General features: G+C 37.0%; 1 protein-coding gene across 5 annotated transcripts in view; it reads left to right on the forward strand.

Moving 5' to 3' along the window:
* SRBD1 (S1 RNA binding domain 1) overlaps nucleotides 1–24,405 on the forward strand; it is a 133,493-nt gene that overhangs the window by 93,010 nt on the left and 16,078 nt on the right. For all 5 annotated transcript variants that reach the window (XM_076334415.1, XM_076334418.1, XM_076334419.1 and 2 more), the window contains 2 exons: nucleotides 18,879–18,985; nucleotides 21,578–21,754. In XM_076334415.1, the coding sequence (XP_076190530.1) occupies nucleotides 18,879–18,985; nucleotides 21,578–21,754 (284 nt within the window). The remainder of the gene's footprint in view (nucleotides 1–18,878; nucleotides 18,986–21,577; nucleotides 21,755–24,405) is intronic.

Below are 24,405 nucleotides of genomic sequence, written 5' to 3' on the forward strand. Positions count from 1 at the left end.
TTTTATGTAACTCATAAATGTGTTTCCATTTTGGTGAAAAGTGTAACAAGAAAAAGGTGGTGTCTCTCAAAGGAGTTAATGTTATCTCATTCACGTGATGATCATAAGTCATTGATAATCACGCTGGGAAGGAGGTAAATATGTATAAGGCAATATGTCTACGTTAATACTCTAAACTTTGAGACATGCTGAGGTGTTCATCTGCCATGCAATTTATTCTCTCTTTTATTATTTTTATTATTTGATAAGAAAACTGCTTAATGAATGTCGATGTTACAGTACAGGTGTTACCTTTCTGAGCGGGGGGGGAATCTTTCAAATACTGGTATAACTCTTCAGTAAGCCTCCCTACTCGCTAAATTTGTTTCACAGCATTGAATGAGATTTGTGAAATAAATCAGTGCTACATCAGTCTGGTTATTGAATAAGAACTTGATGAAGCTGGTATTTGGACAGCAAACTAATTTTCAGAGATAGTATGCATTTTTCAGAGAATAGAAAAAATAGCTTTCTTCCTGCTATATTCTTAAAAAAAAAAAAAAGAGAATGTGGCCAAAGTGGTGTTGGTAAGCTTCTTTTCCATTATAATGCACACTTGTATAAGTAATATTTTCCCCTTGGTTTACTGAGTAAAAATTACTTAGGTTTGGATGTACAGAACTGAATTGGAAAACTTGAGTTCTTTCGGTGGGTGGATAACAAATTTTAACTTTGTTCTGTTAGAATCTGCATTTTGATTAACCGAGACTGGTTTCTTTGTTTAATAAACACATAAAACCCCGTAAAGACATACTACTTTTATTGCAAGTTGGATTATCTTGGTGCAAGCTGCTGCCTCAAGGTGAGAAAGCGAATATTAAACATGGATTGAAATGAATACGTACAACCTAATCATTCAGATGCAACAAGAAAAAGTGGAGACAAACTGCAATCTTATAAGAGAAGCTTCTTCATATTAATGAGTTGCCATTTGCCAATAATTCTGTCATTTGTAACTTGAATCATTCATCACCCCTGCAAATGGCTCTTTCAAGACATTATTTGCAATTTTGTCTTGTGTTTTTGTCCTTGATGTTGTGAAAATGACCGTCTACTGTTACAGGAATGAAAAGAGATCTCATTCAAACATCTTTTGTGTTTCCACTTTCAGTGAAAAATGTTTTTCAAACCTGCAGCTGGTTATTTCTGCAGGAGTTCCCACTTATATTCAGGTTTGATTGACATTTTGAAATGGCAGCTTTTCATGAAAAGCTGTTAACTTGTAGAATTTGGTTATGGTACTAAGACAGACTGACTTTGTTCTACTGTTGGGGCCTGTCCAACCTAAACACAACCCTGCATCTGAATTTAATAGTGCTACTCAGCACAGGGAGCGTGAGCTTTTTTCTTTTTTTGTTTCTTTTTTTTTAACACTGGTGCTTCTGATGTGTTTTTGAACCTGACCTGATAGGTACTCATCCTGATATCTCTTCTGTCAGTAATTGGGTTAATTGGCATTCTCCTCCTTTCTCCCTCTCCTGGGGTAGCAGGTTGTGCTAGGTTGTGCTTCCATAATTTGAGTGATGGAATATATTCCATTTTACATGATGAAAATAAATGGAAAATGTTTTTTAATGACTGTACAAGTACTACAGTGTCTGTCTTAAGATAAAAGTCACTATCTGCAGCCTTTATTACTATTTATTTTTGAAGTTTTGGGCGCGAGGGCAAGCTTATGGTATTAACAAATCTTCTGAGCAATGGTTACTGATTTAATTTCTTGTCAAAAACTGAGAAAGCAGTGCATAACATAATTATTCTGCCCTCATCTTTACTGAGTTGGTCTTTAGTATTATGCCAGAATGTTGAAAATGGGAAAGGGAGACATTGTGCAAAATCAGTTACCCTCTGCGTTTCTTGCCAGGCTTCTAAATAAGGATATAAAAGTACCCATACACGTTAGCTGAGACAAAGAGGAGTATTTTTAACTTTGAAACAGATTACTTTTTACATAAGGGAACTGAAAAAAGTAGAGATCCTGGCATCCATCGCTGATGTCTGCTGTTGTTTTACTCGAGTGTGAGAAGTAAAACATGGGAAATATTTTGGGTTTTTCACAGGTTAACTGTACAGTCCTGTAAGAGTAAATGTGTATAATTTGTATGAGGGAGAATTTGAATCTTGTTTTATAAGGAGGTGAGTAATAGTGTCATTAATTACAAGTGATTGTACATTGTTAAGCTGCTGATTAAAAAACTTATTTTTGGCATACCATAGTTAGAATTTCTGATCAACTCTTCTCTTAGCTGGCTAATTACTTTTATAAAAAGCTTCTCTGTAGATTTTTACCTACTCATGGTGATACGCAAATTGATATACTCATCCAACCCCATGCCACTGTAGTTTGTGTAGGATGCTGAGATGGTAATGTAAAATATGTCCTGCTTATGCTGTCTCTGCAAGAGTCTTCTGTCATTTGCGATATGGCACTGGTGCAGCCACATTTTGGTTAACGTTAAAACCCACGTGTGTTCTTGCTGTGAAATAAAATTATTTGCTCGATCCTTTTCTTTAAAATGATCTAGACTAAGTGAAAGTGAATGTTCTGTAGTTTCTAAATTTTAAAATTAATTTTTGAGTACCAACCAGAAGATAAATTTTATGTTGATGAACCAATGTTTACAGTTCTGTCCCGTAATTTTGAATGAATGCTTGCAAGCTTCATGTGAGCTTTTAAAGTAAAAGCGAAAGCATCCTAGTTGCCACCCAGACATTACTGTTAAAAACTAATAACCCTCCACCACTATTCCTCCAAGCAAAGACAGGATACATAGGTACAAGCTTTTCAGTATACCCTTAAGGTCACTGTGAAATACTAGACCAATTGAATTAAATGGCAAACTGCCCACTGACTTTAAATGGAGCCAGGATTTTGCCCTTTAACTCTATCAGGCCCTAAGGGCAAGCAGATTTCATTCTTAAACAGACCAAACATGGCAGTGTTTCAAAGGAAAGTTGAGCTGTTGTGAAGTTTGACCCAAACTGTGCAAAATGCAGAGGGCAGCACGGGGACCTTGAACTGCACTTGGAAGTACAAGGGATACAGGTAAATGGCTACTGTCCTGATGGATGCAGTGGAAGGTGGTTACCATTTTGAAATGCTGTCTTCCATGTCATTTTCTATAGGAAAACATTCTTTTCATGTGTTATTGATTGCAAATGAACATTCTTCATTTAAAAATGGGTAGGAGAATATAGAGAGCAGGAGAGACTAACTAATGTGCTGCTGCTTCACACTGTTCCCATGCAGAGTAAAATAGGTTGGATTTTTCGTATGACTCTCTCAGCAGTAGGACTAAACATTTAAAATTGATACTTTTTTTATATTACATATTTAATGGTAACTTTTCTGGTATTCCTTCTTTAGCATTCTGTGGTAAATTTTCAATAATGTGTATGGTCATTTCATATGGTGTCCTTTTTTTAAAGAAGGATCTGTTAAGACAATGTTTATCAATATATTAAGGACTGAAACATTCGAATGATTTGCTGTCATAGAAATCTTGGATTGCAGGATAAAGCTTTAAAGAAAAATACTCATTTCAACCAGATAAGCATACATTTTAGGGTCTTCAAACTCTCTTGTTTTACAAGAGCAAGTGTAATACTTGCGATGGTGTAAGTACTGTTTATTATTATTACAGAGCAAAATGAAAATTCTTCAGTGAGCCTGGACTTTTTCTGCCACATTTATCTGGGCAGAAGAATTAAACATCCTTATAACATTTTTTTTTCCTCTCTCTCTCTAATTCACTGTTTTAAGTTATACTTTATTTCAATTTGGCTTCCTCAACTTGCATAGAAATGCTGCTGTAAATCAAGAATCTCGTACCTGTTCGCTCCCTTAAGATTAGCATAAATTTAGACATCACAAAACCTCAAAGTGGGTGGGTTGATAATCTGGACATTCTTTGTAAGTATTAAAACCCTCCCTGTCTGTTTGGGTATTTTTTCCCCCACCCTTTATTCCTGCTGTGTAGTTGTCCTTCATTTTATTTTAATTTGGCTGATGGATGCAACTATATATTAACGAACTAGAGGGGGGAAGTTAAGGACGTGTTATTTCCATTATGTCCTCCTAAATTTCTGTCTCTTCAGTGGAAGAGGTTTGTATCAGTGACAGGTCCCATTTATTCCTAAACTATAGCGAAACACTACTCTCAATCTTAATTAAGGCTGTTCTAAAGCAGCGTTCCTGAACATGCTCTCGGTCTTGTCTTCTCAGAAAGTGTAAGTTGGCAGGGTTGCCTGCTGTCTGTGTCTCTGCAACTGCTGCTCTCTACTGTGGTGTAGTAAAGCCATGTTGATGAATGTTATGTATATATGTTACGATGAATGAATATGTTAGGGATATCGCCGGTAAATCTGGTTTTGCCATAGCTTTTCTGTACTTACCCGAGTGCCATTGTTAGAAGTACTTTACTCTGAGTAGCACTGTTAAAGAACCCAGGTATTTTGCTGAAAACACTTGTAAGTGCGGGTAAGAAGGGTAATGGTACAGATTTTGGCCTGAAGTGTGTGCAAAATAGTATGTCCATGCTCTTTATTTTCATAGCATTCCTTCCCCCTCTGTACGCATCGTTAGACTGTCCTTCTGTTTTATCATATCCTGAGATCTGATCCTATGTTGCTATTACTAGCTACCATATAATTTCCCGGCTCTATTTAGTAAGCCACTATGCTTCTTCCATAATCTTTTCTGACAAGTCAGTGTCCCAAGTAAATGGCTTATCTTAATGTGTTGCGGGGTTTAGTTTTTCAGGGCTTTGGGAAGAAGTGTGCTAAGGCTTCTATCTCCGAGTGTCTGCATCCTGAATTTTAGAGATACCTTTCAGAATGGCTTTTTTTCTGAGTGGGTTTTGTGCCTTTTTTTTCTTCCAGTCATAAAATGCAAGGTACATAACTAAGACAAATAGAGAACAGATTAATATATAAATGATTTAAAGATATGAATGCTTTATGAAACCTTTGAATCAGTTGGAAATGAGAGTGAATTCTCGGCAAGTGCAAGAGTCTTCTGAAAATGCCAGTGTGGATTTACATTCCTGATATCCAAAGAGACAGCAAGCTGGAACTGGACTCTATTAGAACACTCTTGTATGTGATAAAGGAGTTTTGTTGCTAAAATTTCAGACTGCTGTATAATAATGTAATTTTTGCATAGCAATCTGTTTACAGAATTTGTGCTGCTTCTGGGGTAGTAGCTAATGGAAGTGTTCTAGTGCTGCAGCTCTCCAGGAGAACTCTTTTTCAGCTAGGAGAGAGCTGAAGCTAGGACTTGCAGACAGAATTTCAGATTGAGAAAATGCATATTTTAGTGCAATGAGGTGCAGCGTGTGCAGATGGGAAGATAAAGAGGAAGAAATTAAACTCTCCTGAAAAATCTGAATCATGAGGTATCCATTTCTTTTCTGAGGCATTAGAATCGAATGATGGAAAAGACTGAAAGTACTTAAAGAAGATACCTGTGCATAAGCCATCATGAAGAACATTATCAGTTGCAGCTTCTTGTTTGTTCCAAGTATAAATTTCAAAATGGCTGATGTGGCTAGGAGTGTTTTGTCTTCCTTTGAGAAACATTTTCAAGAAGAACTAGTTATTTCTTTCATGTGATGTGACATAATGTAGAGTCTATGTGCAATGCTCTCTTCTCATTTTCCTAACTATCCGTATTTCAATATACTTTGGACTAGGTTTCCATACCTCATATCTGGAGGTCATCAGTATGCATATAACTGGAACCATTTGGATGTTGGTTTCCAATTCTCTCTTAGAAGCATACAAGTAATAATAAAAATCTGCTCCTCATAAATCCCATCTAACTTAAAAGAAAAAAAAAGGGCAAACAAAAACAAACCGAAGTACAGGCCATTTTTAATTTTTCCACATACCTGTTTTACAAAGTCAGTATCTTAGGAATATACTTAACTGGAACAATTTTGGAGCCATTCATCCTATTTGGTTGTGCATGTAAGGTGGTCTAGTCGATGTTGCTAGCAGTTAAGTAGCACCAGGAGAACTTGGGATCAGCTTTTGGAGACATTTTTTTCCCACTGCTAGGATTTCACTACATCTGTGGTATTAAATAGCTTTGTTTTCCAACTTCTTGTCCAGACCTTAAATCTGTTAGTCTGAGGGGATAGCCTAGTTGCATCTAAATCTTGATTCCTACCCGAAAATAACTTATGAAAGAGAGCAGCTTAATTTTCATCGCTGAACTGGGCATATGAGCACTTCCTCTGGAACAGGATGTAATGGATTCAGTTACAGCACTTTTTTTACTCCAGCTGTGATAACTAAGACAACTGCTTAATTAGAAGTGGTTATTAGCTTTTAAAGTGAAGGGTATTTAGAACTATGTTTTAATTGTTTCCCGCTGATGCATGGGACAACTCAAAACAAAGATATGAAAACATTTGTAAGCTGACCCTGGACCATGCAATTGGAGAACATAGCGATCAGTGCGTGAACTTCATAAAATATTGGAGAGGTAAAATGTGTGCTGTTTGCTTCTGGGTAACGATGCTCAGGTTGTAGACAGGAAATGAAGAATTGTAGTCCGTTCTTTTTCATTTACTACTACTTTGGTTTAAGAGAAATTCTTGTGGTTTTGATTTGTCATCTGTAAAACTGGGACTGTTTTCAGGTACCTATATCTCAGTAGTGTGAAGTTTAAAGGTTCTGCAGTGTCTGTGCATGTGTGGCTGTGGCAGGGGAGGTTATTGCTGTTCTAATTTGATAATATCCTAGCAAAACCAGAACTGTTACTGTAAGACAATATCTCCCAGAAGTTCTGTCACCTACAGGTCAAAGTAGTCTGAGTAAGTACACCAAAACCAAAATTCACCGCTTTCTAACTCTGTACTACCAGCTATGTATTTTCTGCCACTGCAAGTTTGGGAGAAGTTGAGAGTACTTTTAATATTTTATGAAAGGACTATAGAGTTTTTGACAATGCACTACTCTAATGTGCAGATTTCCTAGACTCTTAAGAGCAGGATCTAGGGAATCAAAAAGTGGTAGCTGGAGATTGAGTTCAGTGACTGGTTTGCTCTTAGTTACAGGATGAGTAACTGGAAAAATACCGTGTGTATTCTTGTATACAGCAACTATTTGGTATGTCTTTTCAGGTTGCCTAATACCCCCAAACCCAAATCTAAACCTCTTTAAAAGGTTGTGTTCAATTACTGGTAACTTAAAAAATAAATTAATTGAATGACTTTGGATTTTACTTTCCATCCTCCAAACCTTCAACTCTGTTTACAAGTTCCCAACTGAAATGATCTCATGTCCTAAAGAAGACTGAATTGAAGTCAATTCAGCATTTTTCATTGCTAATAACAGTGAGGCACAAATCATAGAACTTCGTATAACTGGATCTTATGTCTTTCATGATAGGCAGTCATATACATGTTATTTTAGACTAGCAGCATATTCTAATGATGTCTAGTCCTAATTATGCTTATACTGTAAAACACTCAGAAATTTCTCTGTCTTTCTGTATTCAAAAGGCTAACAGAAATGAAAATAGAACTCAAATGAAGACAGAAGCATGTTAAGCAGATCACCTCAAATGAATTCCTTATGTACTTGTAGAATTATTCGTATATGTAAATGTTTAGAAAGGAATATTGAAACACTAAATTCCTGATTCAGCTAAAATCTCTCAATATTTACGTCTATTTTAAAACAGAAGATGATATTGTTCAATGTAGATTTTAAACCTGTATCAGAACTGTGTGTGTTCCAACTGTGGCATATGAACTTGAGAGCTTTGCTATAGTAGGAAACTAGCAAGCTGAGATTTGATAAGCTTCCACATCATCTCTGAACTCTGATTTCTTTCTGTTGTGACATGATGCTAACCCCTTTTCAGAATTGCAGCTAGCCCTGATCTGCTGAAAGCATTATATCCTTGCCTGTGTGAGTCAGAAAGCAGGAGTCTACTGCCTGGCACTGAAATGTACCTGAAGACAGAGCAGGCTGAATATTGCAATTAAAACACCCTTGTATAACTTTTTTTAACCTGCACATCAAATGCTTTTTTTAAAAAAAATTAATTCTTAGGATGTGGGCTGACTAGGGTTTTTTCTGGCTTTCTGATGGAAGAGCATTCCAGGCAGCACAGAATCACCAATGCTATTACTTTTTAGGTTGTGTTTTCGTTTTCTGAAACTTTTCCGCTTCATATTTTGTCTTCCTTGAACTTTTCTTAGTTTTTACAATCATATGAGAAGCTAATTATTTTTGTTGTTCTAAGTGTACTGAACTATCTACCGTAGTTACTGAAAAGTTCCAATCTCCTACTAGATTCTCTTTTTAATTAAGATGACTGAATCCTGCAAACTCTTAAGCATATGCTCAATATTGAAGTGCCTTATCAGTAAACTTTGATAGGTCTTTGTTGCAGTTGAGTGAACTTAGAAGTGTGTATTTGCGGGATTGCCTTTGGATGCAAGAACTACCTTTGAACCTCAGGTGGTACACACCAAATCTTTGTGTGGTTGAGACCTGCATCCTTGGTTATATCTCGCTCTGAGATGAGTTTGCAGGCTGGGAATGGCATTAGCTGTCCATGTATCCCTCTCTCGCATCAGAAGGTAGAAGTTGCTTGGGCCAGAGTTAGTGATGATGACTTGCCAGGCATAGCTGTCTTCCTCATCTTGCCGTGATTTAGATTAACTCTGCTCCTTGCATCAGCCTAGTCAACCATGCGCTGTAGACCTCACTACAAGACTTGCACTTGAGCTTTCTTGCCAAGCTTTGTGTGTTTCAGAAGGTGAAGCTTGGCCATAGCTGATCTAAGGTCTCAGTTGCCTATTTTCTGATCAGAGCAACTTCTGCCTTGTGTGAGGAAAAGTCCAAAGCTTGATGCCTTATTCTAGGTTTTTTAGAAGAACAGCTGTCTTATGGTGTTCTTAAAATACAAATTCCATACAGAAAGGAACATCCAATAATAAAGGTGTTGGGGTTTTTTAATATTTAAAAATTCTGGATTCTTGCAGTATAAGTAATAAATTGCCAAAGCAGATGCACATTGAATAAGCTTATCTAATCATTTGGTTGATCCATCTGGTACCTCATCTCTTAACTCCCAGTCCTGCAAAGCACAGATAAAACTTCTATTGAGCTTCTGTCCTTAATTAATGTAGTGGGACATCAGCAAGTAATTTCAATGGAGCAGGCCTTGACTCTCTTGCTCTTCATGTTGTAAAGTAAGGGTATACTTCTGCAAGTGGTGGGAGGCAGACATAAGTGCTGCAAAATCAGAGATGGTTTTAATCCCTTCTTGCTCGATGATACACCAGCTTGCAGTTGTAAATGTTTGTACAAATAGAGAACTCTATTCCTCCTACCTTACTAATTTTAGCAAAACCAAACCTGTGGCAGTACAGTTGCTTTTTGGACTAAATGCTTTTATAATTAGAATTCATAAAGATATCTGGTTTTAAAATGGTAGGGTTCAGAAGTTTCTAAATGATTAAATCTTAAATTCTCAAATACTTTATTTCTTATTTTATTTCTTTGATTTTCCAAGCTTGCCTAAAACTTGTTTTGGTTAAGCTTTAGATCCTTTGTGAAAAAAAGATTTTGCAAGGCAAAGAGAGGTCAATCTTTAAAATGAATGATGTCGTAATCTGCTATCAGATTACACATTTGCAATTAATATATTCATATATGCAATAGTTAAAAGCTCTAACTTTGTAAGTAACTTGTAAGCTTTGTAAGTCAGTAATAGTAATGCAATGATTATTTACAAATCTTCCACTAGAGAATACCTAAGAAAACTTTATGTTCCAAGCAAGTTTTATTAATTTGTTACACTACAAAATTTTATATTATTTTATATGTTTACAAATAATTTAAACACTATATTTTTGTAATGTTTCAAACAAGCCTTTTGAAGGAATTTCCAGACCTTGAATAACAGTAAGGGTTATGTTAGGAGGCTACAAATCACAGCGTCTGTCAGGGATACTGGGAAAATAAGTGCTCTTTGATTTGTGCTTTTCCCTCCTACCTGCTGAGATCTTACTTGTTTAAAAAAGGATGTATAATGCAAGAGTACTCAATTGCTATTTCCACGTACGGGGTAATACATGCATTATTCTTGTTTATGCCATTCTCCTAGTTAATTTTGATTTCTCACTTTTTACATTATGCTAATCACTTTATTAGTAACCATCATATACTGTCAATAGCGATGGTGGTTCTGAAATGTCACTTGGTAATGAGAGAAATGTTGGTGTTCTCATTCACTTGTAAAAATTGTCATTGAGAACTTAATTTTTCAGTGCTGACAAGTTAGTGCAGCTAATTTACTTTTCACTCCTGTCAACTTTTCAACCTCCAATGTGCAAACATTTTGCTTGTGTTACATATGTAATAGGAAAAGTACTAAATATATGTTCTAATGCAAATTTTGTTAAGCTTAGTGCAGAGCAGATTTTTAAAAAGGCACAAACTTACTACATCATAGAGATTTTTTTCTAATTAATTATTTATGCTTTTGCTTTAAATATAACTTGCTGTTATATGTAATAAGTGGTGCTGAAATTGGTTTCAGTTATCAAAGATGTGAATGACACAATGGATGCTTATGTACTCTGCCTGTCAAATCCATAAACACTGGTACTGAACAAACTTCTGTTTTCTCATGTTTCCTGGTTTTCTGTCAGCTTTCAGTCTTCCATGGGTCATTCAATAAACACTACCCTGGGTGACTTTTTTGAGTTGCCATATGTCAATCAAAATGAAGTGCATGCTTTTTAGTAAGCAGAGAAAATAAGCTTGCTTTATTTGAGTTTGGCTGTGACTTCTGCAGGACAGTGTCTTGCATTTTGTTTCATTCCTAGCTTATTTTTGCCTTTAGCTGTGCAGAGGAAGAGGTTGGAGACGCAGAGGGGAGGAGTGCCCCATGAAAGCAAAGGAGAAGCCAAATAGAAGAGAGGGAGAGAACTTAACAGCGGGATTTGAAAGTGTTCTTTAAGCATATTCAATTTGAACTGATCCACTTTTTTTTTAAAAAAAAAAGGGGGGGGGGGGCTGGAGGGGTTGAGGAAAGTCAAATTACCTAAAAGGTTTTTCCAGAAAGCGTTTCAGGAGGTGGTGTCACATTAAATTTAAAAAAAAAAAAAAAAATCCCTCTTAACTGTATCATGACTAATTCTGTTGGTGTGGGATTAAAAAAAGTGCTGAATGTCATTGGCATATACATTCTTTTCTAATGAGGGAATGGATATGTCATTGTATTAAATATATTCTCAGTGTACTGCTGATTTGAGTCGCCTGGTGTAGCAGTTGCTAAGTGTGTTTTATACTAACTTCGAGAAAGCCAGTGAGCGCAAGAAGTTGCTTATGTTAGACAACTAGGATATGATAAAATATGTATCAACTGTACAAATCTTTCCTTTCTAGAAAATACCCTTAAATGAACTTGCATTTTTGTTGTTGTTTTTAATAATATTGCAAGTACCACATTCCTCATTAGAGATGAGTGAGAGGAATCCCAACTTGTCTTCAGTGGAGGAGGAGGAAGTGTGTGTATTTATATAGACTTTTACCAAGCTCTTCACATCTCCTGGGGGCTCCCCTTGCTCTGAGTTGGAACTTTATACCCAGGAGCTGCTGTTCCTCAGTACTGTTCCTTCCCCCCGTCTGCTGCAGGGGGATTGATGGTCACTGACTTCAGACTAAACAGAATTCCCACAGATGACTGGACTCACCTGGGCTTCATGACTTCTGTCTTGTCCCTCTAGAAATGTACTATTCCTTCTCCCTCTATTAGTGTAATCTTTTTTTTTTTCCTCTTGTCCTTCAGCACTTTTCAGGAAAATCCCCAGCTGAATTTGTTGCCTTTCAGCCATGTGATCTATGAAACTCTACTCCTGATGGTCCTTGCTTTATCTTTCTTTAGTATTGCAGGGTATCCCCTATACTTGCAGACCTTTAACAGCCCCAAAATACAGTTTTGGACTGAAATTGAAATGTAGGCTTTCCACCTAGCAGTTTGGGCAATCACCTTTGCCACTTACTGGAGAAAGAAAATGTCCCACTGAAATCTCCAGGAGTTATGCAGTTGATTATAATTACAATTCAGATTGCTGCCCCTTAGTCGCATAACAATATGCGTGGAGAAAACTGGTACCTGCTCTGGGAAGAGGAAGATGTTTTTGGATATATGGCATTTTCTGCTAGCTTGCTCATGTCAAAGAAGTTAGCTTTAGAAATCAGACATAATAGCAATGGGTTTGAATTTGTGTAACAAGCTTAGTGGTATTACTGCTTCTGTTAGGACACAAGCACAAGTAAATATAAGATGAATTCCAGCAACTTGCAAGTAACGTGAAGCATTTAGATGATCAAGTGTGCATTTTTGTTTTCTTTTTTAATGTCAGAGCTGACAGATTTTGTTTTTGTTTTATCATTTTCTTTGAAAATATAAATCCATTTCTCTCTCTTGGGATATTTCAGTAATAGTAATATGCTGTTAAAATAAACAGAATTTGGATTTTTGAAAACAAGAAATGAGTCAGAGTTAAGTACATAGGATAACAATATATCCTATAACAATATAACATTCGGAGAAATCACAAACAATCTTCAAAAGAAATTCTTGAAGTTAGGCCCTTTTATCAAACATCAGAGGGATAAGCTTGTTTTCTTAGAATCTAACTGAAAGGGATTTTCCAGAGGACGCTAGAGATTAAACCTCTCTGCCTGAACTTTCCAACGTTTTCACCTGACATGTAAGGTGCGTTTTTAATTTTTTTCTAATTCTGCACATGAAAAGGTACTTATCATTAGACTATTTGTGTTACATTAGTCCTGCTGTACTTAAGGGCTTGTCCTGAATGCATTTTGCTTTTGTGGTTTCACAAGCATTTGAAATGCAGCTGATTGTATGTAGGCCACAGCACTAGTAGAGCATGTTTTTCCCTTTTTTAAATTTTACAACACATTTCCATGGATTGAGTTCTGTAAAATAATACAGTTTTGAACTTTGCTTAGGATATGTTGTCCCACCTAATTTCTCATTCAGTAAATGTCATTCAGGCTGCACAGTTATACCACTTTTTAAAGAAAAAAAAAAGTATTTTTTTCAGGAGGCGTGTTGGCTAGTCTCACATGCCAGTATTAAAATTCATGGATACAGAAGTTAATGGTAGGTACCAACGAAATAATGTTTTATGAGGTGTTAGAAGTGTTTCAGGACTTAAAGACAGAAAAAATTAAATTGCATTTATTTCATTGAAGGTTGACTTTTGGATTCAAAGGACAAGTGAGGTATAACTTGATCAAAAACCAAGATAGATTGTCTGACGGGCAGCTTGGTCTTATTTAGGATGAATGTTGATCTTGTTATAATACTGTAATGCTGAGCCTGGGTCAAGAACCTGCAGGTTGCTGCCCAAACTTGAGAACTCTTCCCCTCCCCACTGCTTTGTGACCAGCATCATTAGGTCATGTCTGCACTACATCTGTAGGCTCTGCAGGGTAAGAATAATTCTTGTTCAACTGCTTTGGAAGGTGCCTTGCTTGGCTTTTGGGCATTGTAAAGTAATAACGATGCGCGGGCTGGTCGTGTTCATGTCTACTAATGTTTGTAAATGTAAAATAATAAGTATTTAAGAATTGCTGTGTGTAGCACTAGGATTTTAAGCTGTTTGAATTTGTCTTTGAGAGACATGCAATCATACTGTATTTTCTGAAATTATGATTTTTATAGGGACCAGGAAAAGGCTACCAAATGCATTATAGTTATGTGTATTGTTTTAGTATTTGTGGGGTTTTTTTAGGTTGCCAAAGGTAAAGAGCTTGAAGTTGTGATTTGCTTCCATGTAAAAGCTGCCGGTTGGGGTTGTTCTAGTCTAGCACTACTAATACAGTATTTAGTGTGTTTGGTCAGGCAAAGTTAGTCAGTCTACTGGGCCACCATCTATGTTTATGCACATTGACTAAGTACAGCCTCCAGGCTTCATGTGAACAGTGGTTCTTTGACTTGATAAATTTGTCGTGCTGGTGACAAATGTATTTTTACAGTGTCTGTACTGGTATACTGCTAGAAATAACTGAGACGAGAGGCTATTTAAAATACTGCCTTCCTTTTGTGTACATCAACAGGTTTTTGAAACTGGAAAATGGCTTTCAGTTACAGTTGTAGTAGCACCCTCTCAAGGAACAGATAGTTTTTTAGTAATGTTAATTGTTTCCAGTGAGTGTTCGTAGCTCTTGAAACCGAGAGAAACAACAATCCTTGCTCTCTGCTTCATACCACATAAAAAGAAAAGATAGCTGAAGTATTGGAGGATATAATAATAGGACAAAACTATCATGTGCATAATAGACAGGTGTTCATAAACACTATTCTTTAGTGTTAAACGTTCTGTGCTGTGTTTAATGAAAGTACATGAAATGGAGTTATATTATTTTTTTTTTTTTAGCACGGGTTTGCAGGGTGGTGGTTTTAAAGTATGCAATATAATATTCTTTTTCTGGTAATTTTAACACATTTACCACAGACTAATTTGACCAGTAATCGTGACCAGAAATCAAAATAGCAGCCCTTGATTTTCTTCCAGGTTCATGAATGTAAGTTACATTAGGGATATTTGGGATACTCTTTATAAAAATATTAGAAAAATGTAATGTTTGAATTTCATTTATTGGTCAACTACAATTATTTATTGTAGCAGTTTCAATTAATCAAGTAGTTTAATTTTGTGTCTTGTTCCCTGGCTTACTTGATAATTCCTTAGAAAACACATACTAAAGTACGGTTACAGTGCCTGATATTTCTAAGGGCAAAGTAATTTATATAGTCCTTCCCACAAAAAACTCAAACCAAACAGATATCTAAGTACTTCCTAATGCTGTCCGTGAAGCAAGGTGGCTTTGTTTTCTGGAGAGTGATGATAAATGAAAGTGTGCACATTTGCACTGGACATCCTGCAGTTTGTGGCAAGTCCTGTATTTCTGCTGGCCTTCGTTTCCATAAATTGGGGGTATCTATCCTTTTTATTGCTTGGAGATCATCATACAAAATGAAGTCTTCGGCTCCAGTTCTACTATTCCAGCAGTGAATATATTAATGGTTGTCATTTCTGAGTATCCTTTTAATAAAACATTAGTGATCTATTTGGGTGGTAAATTCAAGATGATGTTTGAAAATCGCACAAAAGGTCATGCTCCTTTCTTGTTAGACATAGCTTTTGGGGCACCTTTTGTGCTTGACTCCAAGGAAGCTCCTGGTATGAATGGTTCAGCTGGCTGAGGGAGCTAGTTTCTCATGGTTTTGTAAGGGGACTTGTGGGGGCAGTTGTGGTATTTGTTCCACAGATAAAGACAGTTAATAAATAAGAGTATTCTTATTAAAAAGAAAAGACAAGACTTTACAGTTTTAGTGGGGACACCCTCATGCATAGGGATGCATTCAGAGTTAGTGTTAATATGAAAATGTTTTATTTAGAACGATTTGCAGGGGATCAGCTGATGCAACAACCTACCACATTGGTGTGTGGAGGGGTTGTTGGAGGCTGTGCAGCATAAAATTCTGCATAAGCACACTTTGAAAGTAGCCTTGCGTATTGGACTTGGGCTTTATTTATGCAGGTTTTATTCTGATGTGCTTAATGCAACAGTTGAGGGGGATTCCTGTCTTTACAGACCTGTTGTAGCGAGTGAATAGTGTGGAGTATCTGTGCTTCTAGTAGTGTCTGAATAATCTGATACCACTCCAGTGCATATAAATAGTACATAGAAGTGTATAATATCATCTAACCTCTGATATTTGAGAAGATGAGTGAAATTTTTGGAAGACTGGAAAACGCACTGCACTTTAAACCTTTCTGAAGTGTAACCTGTTAGCAGTAGGAAGTCTTGACAATGATATTGGGATAATATTTTTTTAATTAACTACTTTTAGAAATTAAATTCATAACACTTCTCTGTGCTTTGTACCAATGTAAAGAGGGATGTAGAAATTTCTTCATAGCAAAAGGAAATTGTGATGGTCCGTAGCTGCATCTTGGAGGCAGATTTGTGAACATCATTCACTAACTGAATGTACCTTACCTCTGTAAGGTATGGGTTGCTTAGGGATTGTTTTAGCCATGCTGTCTTATGCTTAATCCTGTTCTGTCAGATCTACCCATTCACTTTTTCTTTATCCATACCTTCACATACGTGCTGTGATGTCCATTCAAAGTGGTACGACTGTTATGTGTTGGAGTAATAAAGAACAACTTGTGCATGTTTTGGTTTGGTTTTTTTAATGGTGACTGTCAAGCAGCAATAAAGTTAAAAGATGCAAATCATCTTTTGCAGCTCTGAGAGCTCCTTGTCTTCCTGGCAAAAAAAAAAAAACACAGTTGAATATCACAATTTTTCCAAAAAGTGTGTATTGTCACCTGAATTTTACACAAACTATTGCATCCACAAACTTAAATCTTCAGATAAATGCCAACTTCGTATTTGAAACTGGGGATCTGTGAGCACTGGTCTTCCTTCCACTGGCAGAGGTATTTCAGGATGCTTAGCGTTTGATTGTGATTATATCCTTTCCTGTTTTTTGGGGGAGTATAGTTGGCTGAATTGCTATCTAAGTTCACTTTCAGCAGACTGGGAATGAAGCTTCTGCTGACTCAAGTCTCATTCAAAGAACTGCTTAGAAAGATTAGGCCAAATCTATGGATTACCTTCTTTGCTACACCCTATGCTATAAGGCATTGTAGAGATGATGATGAATGTCTCAGTTTTGAATCACGTAACTGCATGTTATTCCTTCTGAAGAATGATCATCATCTTAAGGAATGAGACTGAAACAGCAGTCGACCCCCATCTCTGCCACAGACCCTACTTTATATTCGGAATAGTTATTTTAGACTACGCTTTTCTTAGAGGTGGCCAAGAACTGCTACTGTTAATGGAACTTGTTAATGGAACTTGTGAAACTGTATGATAATCAACTTCCAAATACCTTGGAGTCGGTAGCCTTTCCTAAAAGCAGACGGAAATTTTGAGAACTCTGCATTTTTTTTCTCCTTTTTCCTTCCTCCATCATAATGAAAACAATTGTTAAAGTAGTATCTTTATTTTATTAAATTTTTAATTTGTGGTTCATCATGGAAAATCTAGCCCAGTATTTGGCAGCTGTACTTGGCAAAGAAGAGAAAATGTGGGTGTTGTTTCTGAGCAGTTTTATTCTGGTTCTTGTACTGTGTTATATAAATGCAGCCTTGCATGAGCATGTGTGAGAGCTAGAAGCCTCTATCTCTAGTACATACCCAGCTGATGGCAGGAGGAGGGAATATATAGAACATCCTCACTAAGAGAAGCTGCATCTTCAGTAAGTCAGAAAAACAGAAACATAAGACTTCTTTTTAGGGTGTGGGGTTTTTTTGTTTATCTCTTTTTATTCAGGAAAGAAGCCATTGTGTTGTAGTGGCAACACATTAGTAAGTAGAAACTGACATTTGATCTGCAAAGTGTACAAGTAAGCTTTGTGGTTGTAAGGCCAAGACTGTGTGCAAATGCAAGTACTTATGCATATACATGGCTTTTTGCATACGAACTTTATATAGGAGGAGTAATATTGGCAAAATTTGCGCTTCCTTTTTGTAAGTAGCTTCATTATGTATCGCATCATGAAAATACATCACATTACCATTACCTGAAATGAGGGGGCTATGAAATACATTGCCATAAGTTTTATGATTGTTTCAGTTGTTAACCACTACTTGATGAACTACCAATTTTTGTAGATTGGGATTGATGCTGTTGGCATGTTAAATTTAACTGTGAAATATTTAAAAGGTCTGAATGGCTTAGAAGGTAAAACAAAGTAGTAGATGAAGTGTTTGGTGTATTGGCTCGAATCCAGCTTGATGTCCTAAATGAATGCATCACGAAACCACAACAGATCAACCCAGATTTACATGACTGGCGTATAAGAGCCCTGAAGCTAAGCCAACATAGTGATTGAATTAGCTCCTGCATTTAGAGGCTTCTCCCTCCAGGTCAGACTTCTAAGCACTGATGGGCTTCTGTGGGAAACTAAAAGTTATAGATTGAAGTATTGCCTACATTGTGGAGGAAAAGAAATCTTCGAGCTTCAGAACTTTTATCTTTGACAAGTGTGACTGACTTTCTTTGGGGGGGGCGGGGGAAGGGGAAACACTATGAACAATACTGGAAAACCTGGAAGAGTTTCCATTAGTGGTGCTACAGTCAAGGACCTGCCAATCTTCCCAGAAATATCTGTTCAAAATCTGAAACATTTTGTTGCTACAGGGCTGATAGGTACCTTATGTATTGCCCACCCTCATACAATACCTGGCTTGTTCTCTTAGTAAATAGTAACTACTGTAGTGTGATGCTCATAAATAGGACAATTTTGCAAACATTTATGTGTGCAGGTGCAGAAGTGCAGCATTTGTGATCTTTTCTTCTTATTTTTAAAATATTGTCTTAGTTTTTTATAGGTTAATAAACGTCAGATTAAAAACAAGACATAGTGGATGAACAGAAGCATTACTCCTTTTGAGTAATCATTATGTGTTTAATATAGTTTTGTTTTTACATGATGCAGGGAAATAGTTATTAAAAAAATGCAGTAATGTGAAGACTGTCTTATTTGAGTCATTTGTATCATGACAAAGATGTTGCAAAGAGGTACTGGAGACCCTTTAAAAATATGTTCTACAATTTGTTTTTCACTAGTGCCTTCACATAAGATACTGATAAGCTTCAACTATTTTATTAATGTTAGCATTGTTTGCAGTTTATTTTTGTACTCTTCAATATTTCAGTAATCCAGTATCTCCATTTTTGTTTCTCAGCATGATGTATCACAGACTTTGCTCAAAGCAACTCTGGACAGTGTGGTTGAAGAGTGTGTCAGCTTTGTAGGAGTTGATATTAACATCTGCTCAGAAATACTATTAAGGTGAGTCAAACATTTTCCTATTCCAGTAATTACATGGCTCTGGATCACAGAGTCTCTGTTTAGTCTGCCATCTGACTCAAGCTCAGCTGGAGCAAATGGCTCTTGTGTTAAACTGCCAATTACATGAAAATGACACATTAAGACAGTATTTCACTGGATCATTAAGAGTCAGTTTTTAAGGGTACATGTATGTATGTATCCAGGGTAAAACTATTTTTCAGAGATAAACAGATATTTTAAAATTTTGAACCAACACTGCAATTTTAGAAAAACTTGATATAATTAATTTGTATTTTTACATTGAGAAAGGGATTTTCAAATATACTTTCTGTCTCTTAGGTATTTTTATAGGTACTGCTAAGTGGAACAGGTTGTAAAAGTTGGGTGAGGAAAGGAGAAGAGGAAAGATTTAAGGGGAAACTGCTGAAAAATGTATCCCTTTTTACTGATTTTTTTTTTTAAGTGATTATGCCATATTTACTTGGAAAATGTTCTGGATTTTATTTCTCTTGGTTAGAAATTAAAAGCTCATTCTCTTTTGAGTGTATAGCACTGAGAATCGTTTAGCTGAGCAGCCTCTCAGAAGAGCAAAGCGTTGCTGTCATCCTCTGTAGTAGGAGGGGTAGAAAAAGAACATCCATAATCTAGGTAGTGACAATTATATTAGGTATCAAAGTTAGGAAAAATGTGTTCTTGCTGGCTCTCTTTAATTTTTTTAACTCCTTATTTTCATTCTTGAAAACGTCTTTCCATACTTTGGAGAGGCTTTCTGTCTATTCTTTTTGTTTTTCCACTTTGTCCTCCATATTCTTTTTCTGTGTGTGTATCTAATTCTTAGCCTGACTCCTGATTTACCTTCTGTCTTAACTTCTTTCAGACTTAGATCAGCTATTAGTAAGAAAGAAAGCAGTACCTATTGGTAAATAAAGCTGACCAGCTTTCATTTGTGAATAAAACCCTACCTGAGCAAGTGCAGTGGGTGAGCACTGTCAGCCTTCTGCAGGGTACAGCTATGTTGTGCAGTTCAGCAGAGGGCATCAGGCTGAGGTGCTGCTGTGCCTCCACAAAACTGTGAATGTGGAGTAACACTGTCCAGTCATGGTTACAGGTGGTAACCACGTTGGCTAAATACTTTGGTCTAATTAATCTGTCTTATGATGCTCGTATGCACATGCTGCGTCAAGTTCTAGATCTAACTTGATCCTCAGCAGTTCAATTCTGCTGCTCTGTGTAGATGGAGTCTAATTTTCCCTCAGATGTACAGTGTATGAAATTGTCACCCTAGCTAGAAAGCGAACAGGGTTTACTGCTTATGCTTCTGATGCATCAAATACACTTGTTGACACATATTATGTGTGGAAGGGGTGACAATGCTACAGTACTTGCATTACTGCTGAGTATTGTACTTGAAAGACTTGAGATCATCAGTGGAAAATTCTGTGAACTCTGTGTCATGTTCCGTTGTCAGTGTAAATAAGCTGGATTTCATAATGTTTCTAAGAAATTTCTTGAGAAAATTCCATTCCTAATGATTATTATTTTGTCTATGGTTAAAGGTGTGCCTCTCCAATTTAATTCTGAGGTTTCACCAACTTTGGATTATTTTTTTAAGTTTTTCTTGAGGATGAGAATAATGGAAAGATTTTTTTTTTTTTTCTCCCCCCTGATTTTTGACTCTTCTTGCCAGGTTTGGTGGTGTTTTTCTAGAATCAGCCCGTGCCATTCCACAAACGGGTCTCTGCTGCCATTGACTTAAAGCAATGGCATCTGATACATAGAGCCAGATGGGTGACATTTTCCTTCTCTAGTGCTAGGAGTAACTGCCCACCATAGCTCTCTTCCCTCTTTCTGCGATTAACATACTCCATACACAGAAAGTTGTACTCACATGTACATACAGAAAATGTGCAGCAAACCCACTGCTTCCTGAAGGAACTTGGCTAGCTGCAGTTGCACTTCACAAGTAAGTTTTTGCCAGATCCCAGTTGCCCTTAGAACGACTCATGCAGCCTGTTCCCAGCTGCTCTTTTATCTCAAGAACAGCTGAGAGAAAAGGAACAAGCTGTGTGGATCTGTTAAATTGTGTGAGGAAGGCAAGCTGCTCCCAGCCACTCTCCTGGATAGCAGACGTCAGCCCTTCATGTTGGGACAAGGTGTTGCGGTACCATTGGAAGAGAGTAACTGAGAGGGGGCTGTTCTCACAGGAACAATTTATCTGTCCTGAACCCTCCTCCCACGTTGTTTCCTGAAGAGGGCAGCTGGGGGCAGGCCATAAGACATGACAAATTGAATTGGCATTACAGAAATAGCCAACAGATCATAAATTACACGTCCCTGGCTTACTAGTTAGGTATGTGCAGAACCATATTGCTGTACCAAGTTTTGTTGACTTGAGTGGATTCCTTCCATAGAACTAAGAGAAGGGATCCTTTTTCAGACGATGTCTTTGGTCTGGGAGTCTATTTGCAAATTTCTTAGCTGTTTAAGTTTTGTAAACCAGATTTTCTATGGTAATGTGTATCCTTGTGATTGATAGCACTTGTATTAATGACTTCAACGGTAATAAATGTATTCTGTAAACTTTTCTCTTAGACACATTGCAGGACTGAATGCTAACAGGGCTAAAAATATAATTGAATGGCGAGAGAAGAATGGACCATTTATAAACCGAGAACAGCTCAAGGAAGTTAAAGGTCTGGGTCCCAAATCCTTCCAACAGTGCGCTGGCTTCATCAGATTCAATCAAGAATATATAAAGACCTTCTGCAGGTAGTAGAGATGTTAGCTATCTTGACTTAATTATCCAAAATAGTATGAGAAGATTTTTTTCCCCTTTTCTGTTTTGTGTTCAGGCTTGAGAATTGAGGAATCCTAGGCCTTTGCACTCTGAAAGACAACATCTTAACAAATAAACTTCTTGAAGTCAATGGTTGAAGATGGTTCTTCCTCTGAATAATCATGGCTTATTAGCCTAGTACTCTAAGTTAGGGTTTCGATAAGTATGTAAGTTTAATTATAAATTCTGCCACTGAATTGGTAGAAGAAATTTGGCATGCGGTAGTGTCATGAGCTGAGATATTAAAACCTTAGTCTTGTGTTTCAGGCATAATTTAGAAATTTGTAAATTCATTTTAACGTGGTAAAGTTTACTCTGCAGAAAGTAATGGTAGTAAACTAGAGTGGATTTTCAGAGAGTTTCAATTCCATTACCTGGAGAGAGAGATTTGAATAGCTGCCTGGATCAAACTTTGTCTGTGTTACAGTCCTGTGCCTAGCAAGCGTGATGTGACTGCCTTCTGTCTCGAATATGTGAGGCCCTTTCCCAAGTCTAGTTTGTCAACAGTGGGTCATCCTTTTCCCTGCCATCTCATTCCCTGTTTCTGTACCAAGCCTTTCCTTCTTGCAACCATTCATTGTGCTCCTCTTGACCTGAAATCCTTCCTCTCCACAACTGAAAGTGCCCTTTCTAGGGCAATGTCTCTTCTCCTGTCTTTCCCATTTCTCCTTCCAACGTAAAGAACTAAGAAAGGGCACAGTGGTAGCACCATCCCCACCCTTTTGCCACTGACTCTTCTCAAAAAATACTTTCCTGGGAAGCATATGCTATTTTTTAGCCAAACTAATGCTCAGAAGCCATACTGTATTCCCAGTTGCTGCTGGCCAAACAGCACACGTGTAACTTCCAGGCAGGAGGTAGGCACATTAGGACTGGCTTACTGCCTGGGTGGAAGGTATACAGATTGGTTGCCCATCTGGCAGGGAGGCACATGCTGCAGGCCAAATGGTGTGCACTGTAAGCACCAGAAGACCAAAGAAATTGCTTTCAAGGCTGTAGATGATCGATAGGTCTTACGTTGTACAGATCTGTTCTAGTGAATGCTGCAATACAACCAAGGAAGAAAAGGCTGATGCCTTTTTTTTTCCAAAAGTTCACTGGTGAAATGTTTAAGAACACTGTATTTTTTTTTTCCCCTTGCTGGAACATGCTTCTGATGTTAGTCAGATTCCATAAAACTTGAGAACACTGTATAACCTGAGAAATCTGCTATAACTTTGGAGTTTGAGGCCAAAATAAAGCTCTAACACTATCGTCTCTACAACATTTCTTGTGGGCCCAGTGGCAAAACCAAACGTTTTTGAAATGGACTTTGAGAAGGTTTCATTTTTGTCCTCTCTAATCATGTTGATGGCTATAGAGTGCTGTCTGAATTGGTTTTTGTGCTTTGTACTTGGAAGTTAACAAATAATGGTTATTTTAAAAATTATATGGAAAGAGAAAGTTACGTCTGCATTTCTGCTGACGGTCGATGCATAGGTAGAGCCCAAAGTGCGAGTGCTAGTTCTGGGTCCTTCAGTGTGTTCTTTTGTCCTGCAAAAGCAGGAACCACTCGTGATTTAGGAAACAAAAACAAAAAAAAGAGGCAAGAAAGTAGGCTTTGCCAGTACGAGTCATTTGATGCCTTTACTGTATCCTGAGCATTTTTTTACTTAAGGGAAACTTTAAGGGAAGAAGTGTGCCAGTTGTAAATATGCTGCACATGCGAAGATAGATCTCTTTCTCTTCTGCCTTCTGTGAAGTCCTCCTACCAATGTGGGCAATCTGTCCATGGATCTCTGAGACTTTGGAGCCTTTTCATTATCCAGCCAATTAAAGAAAAAAAAAAGCCCAATCCAAATGCTAACTGAAGCTAACTGATTAGGAGTCAGTAATGTATTCACTAAGTTTTAAGGAAAGCTGTATTAAGATACTTTTGGAAAAACAGTTATAAATTCTGAAATAGTGATAGATTTGACCTTAAGCTTTTTTCTGTTCTAAGCAAATCTTGGTCTGAGTTCTTTTGATTTGAAATTTTTCGTATTTTGACCTGGCCCATGTTTGAGCAGAATTCTTCAGAAATTTAAGTATAGGAAGTCAATAAATGTGGTTTAATGAGTTCTGATGTTTAAGCATTCACATACTTCCTTGTTCTGTACATATGCCTGAGATGCAATTTGCTTACCTAAAGATAATATGAATAGGAAATTTTGTTTATAAATTTTTCAAATTTAAAATGATGCAGACTATTAATCAACAGTTAAATATGAAAGTGTCCTCACAAGATCTTTATCAAGTAGGTAAATGCAGTTGTCCCCATTTTACAGACAGGAGATGCTATCCAGGTTGCAAATGATACAATAGGTTGTGTAGTGTTTCCTTTATAATCTTGTCATGAAGAAATTTTGAAGCAGCACAGAATCCCTTCCCAATGTTTGTTTCTATTTTTAATTTATGCATATATTGATGTTATATATGTTATAATTGTGTTAAGATTCACCCACAATGACCTTTTAGGGATTTTGTACTTTTTTTATTTTTAAAGAATGAGCATTATATAAAAGACTGCATTTTTCACATGTGGACACTGGGCTAGGATCTTGTT

Source organism: Aptenodytes patagonicus, chromosome 3, assembly GCF_965638725.1.
Source record: "Aptenodytes patagonicus chromosome 3, bAptPat1.pri.cur, whole genome shotgun sequence".
Classification (NCBI taxonomy): Eukaryota; Metazoa; Chordata; class Aves; order Sphenisciformes; family Spheniscidae; genus Aptenodytes; species Aptenodytes patagonicus.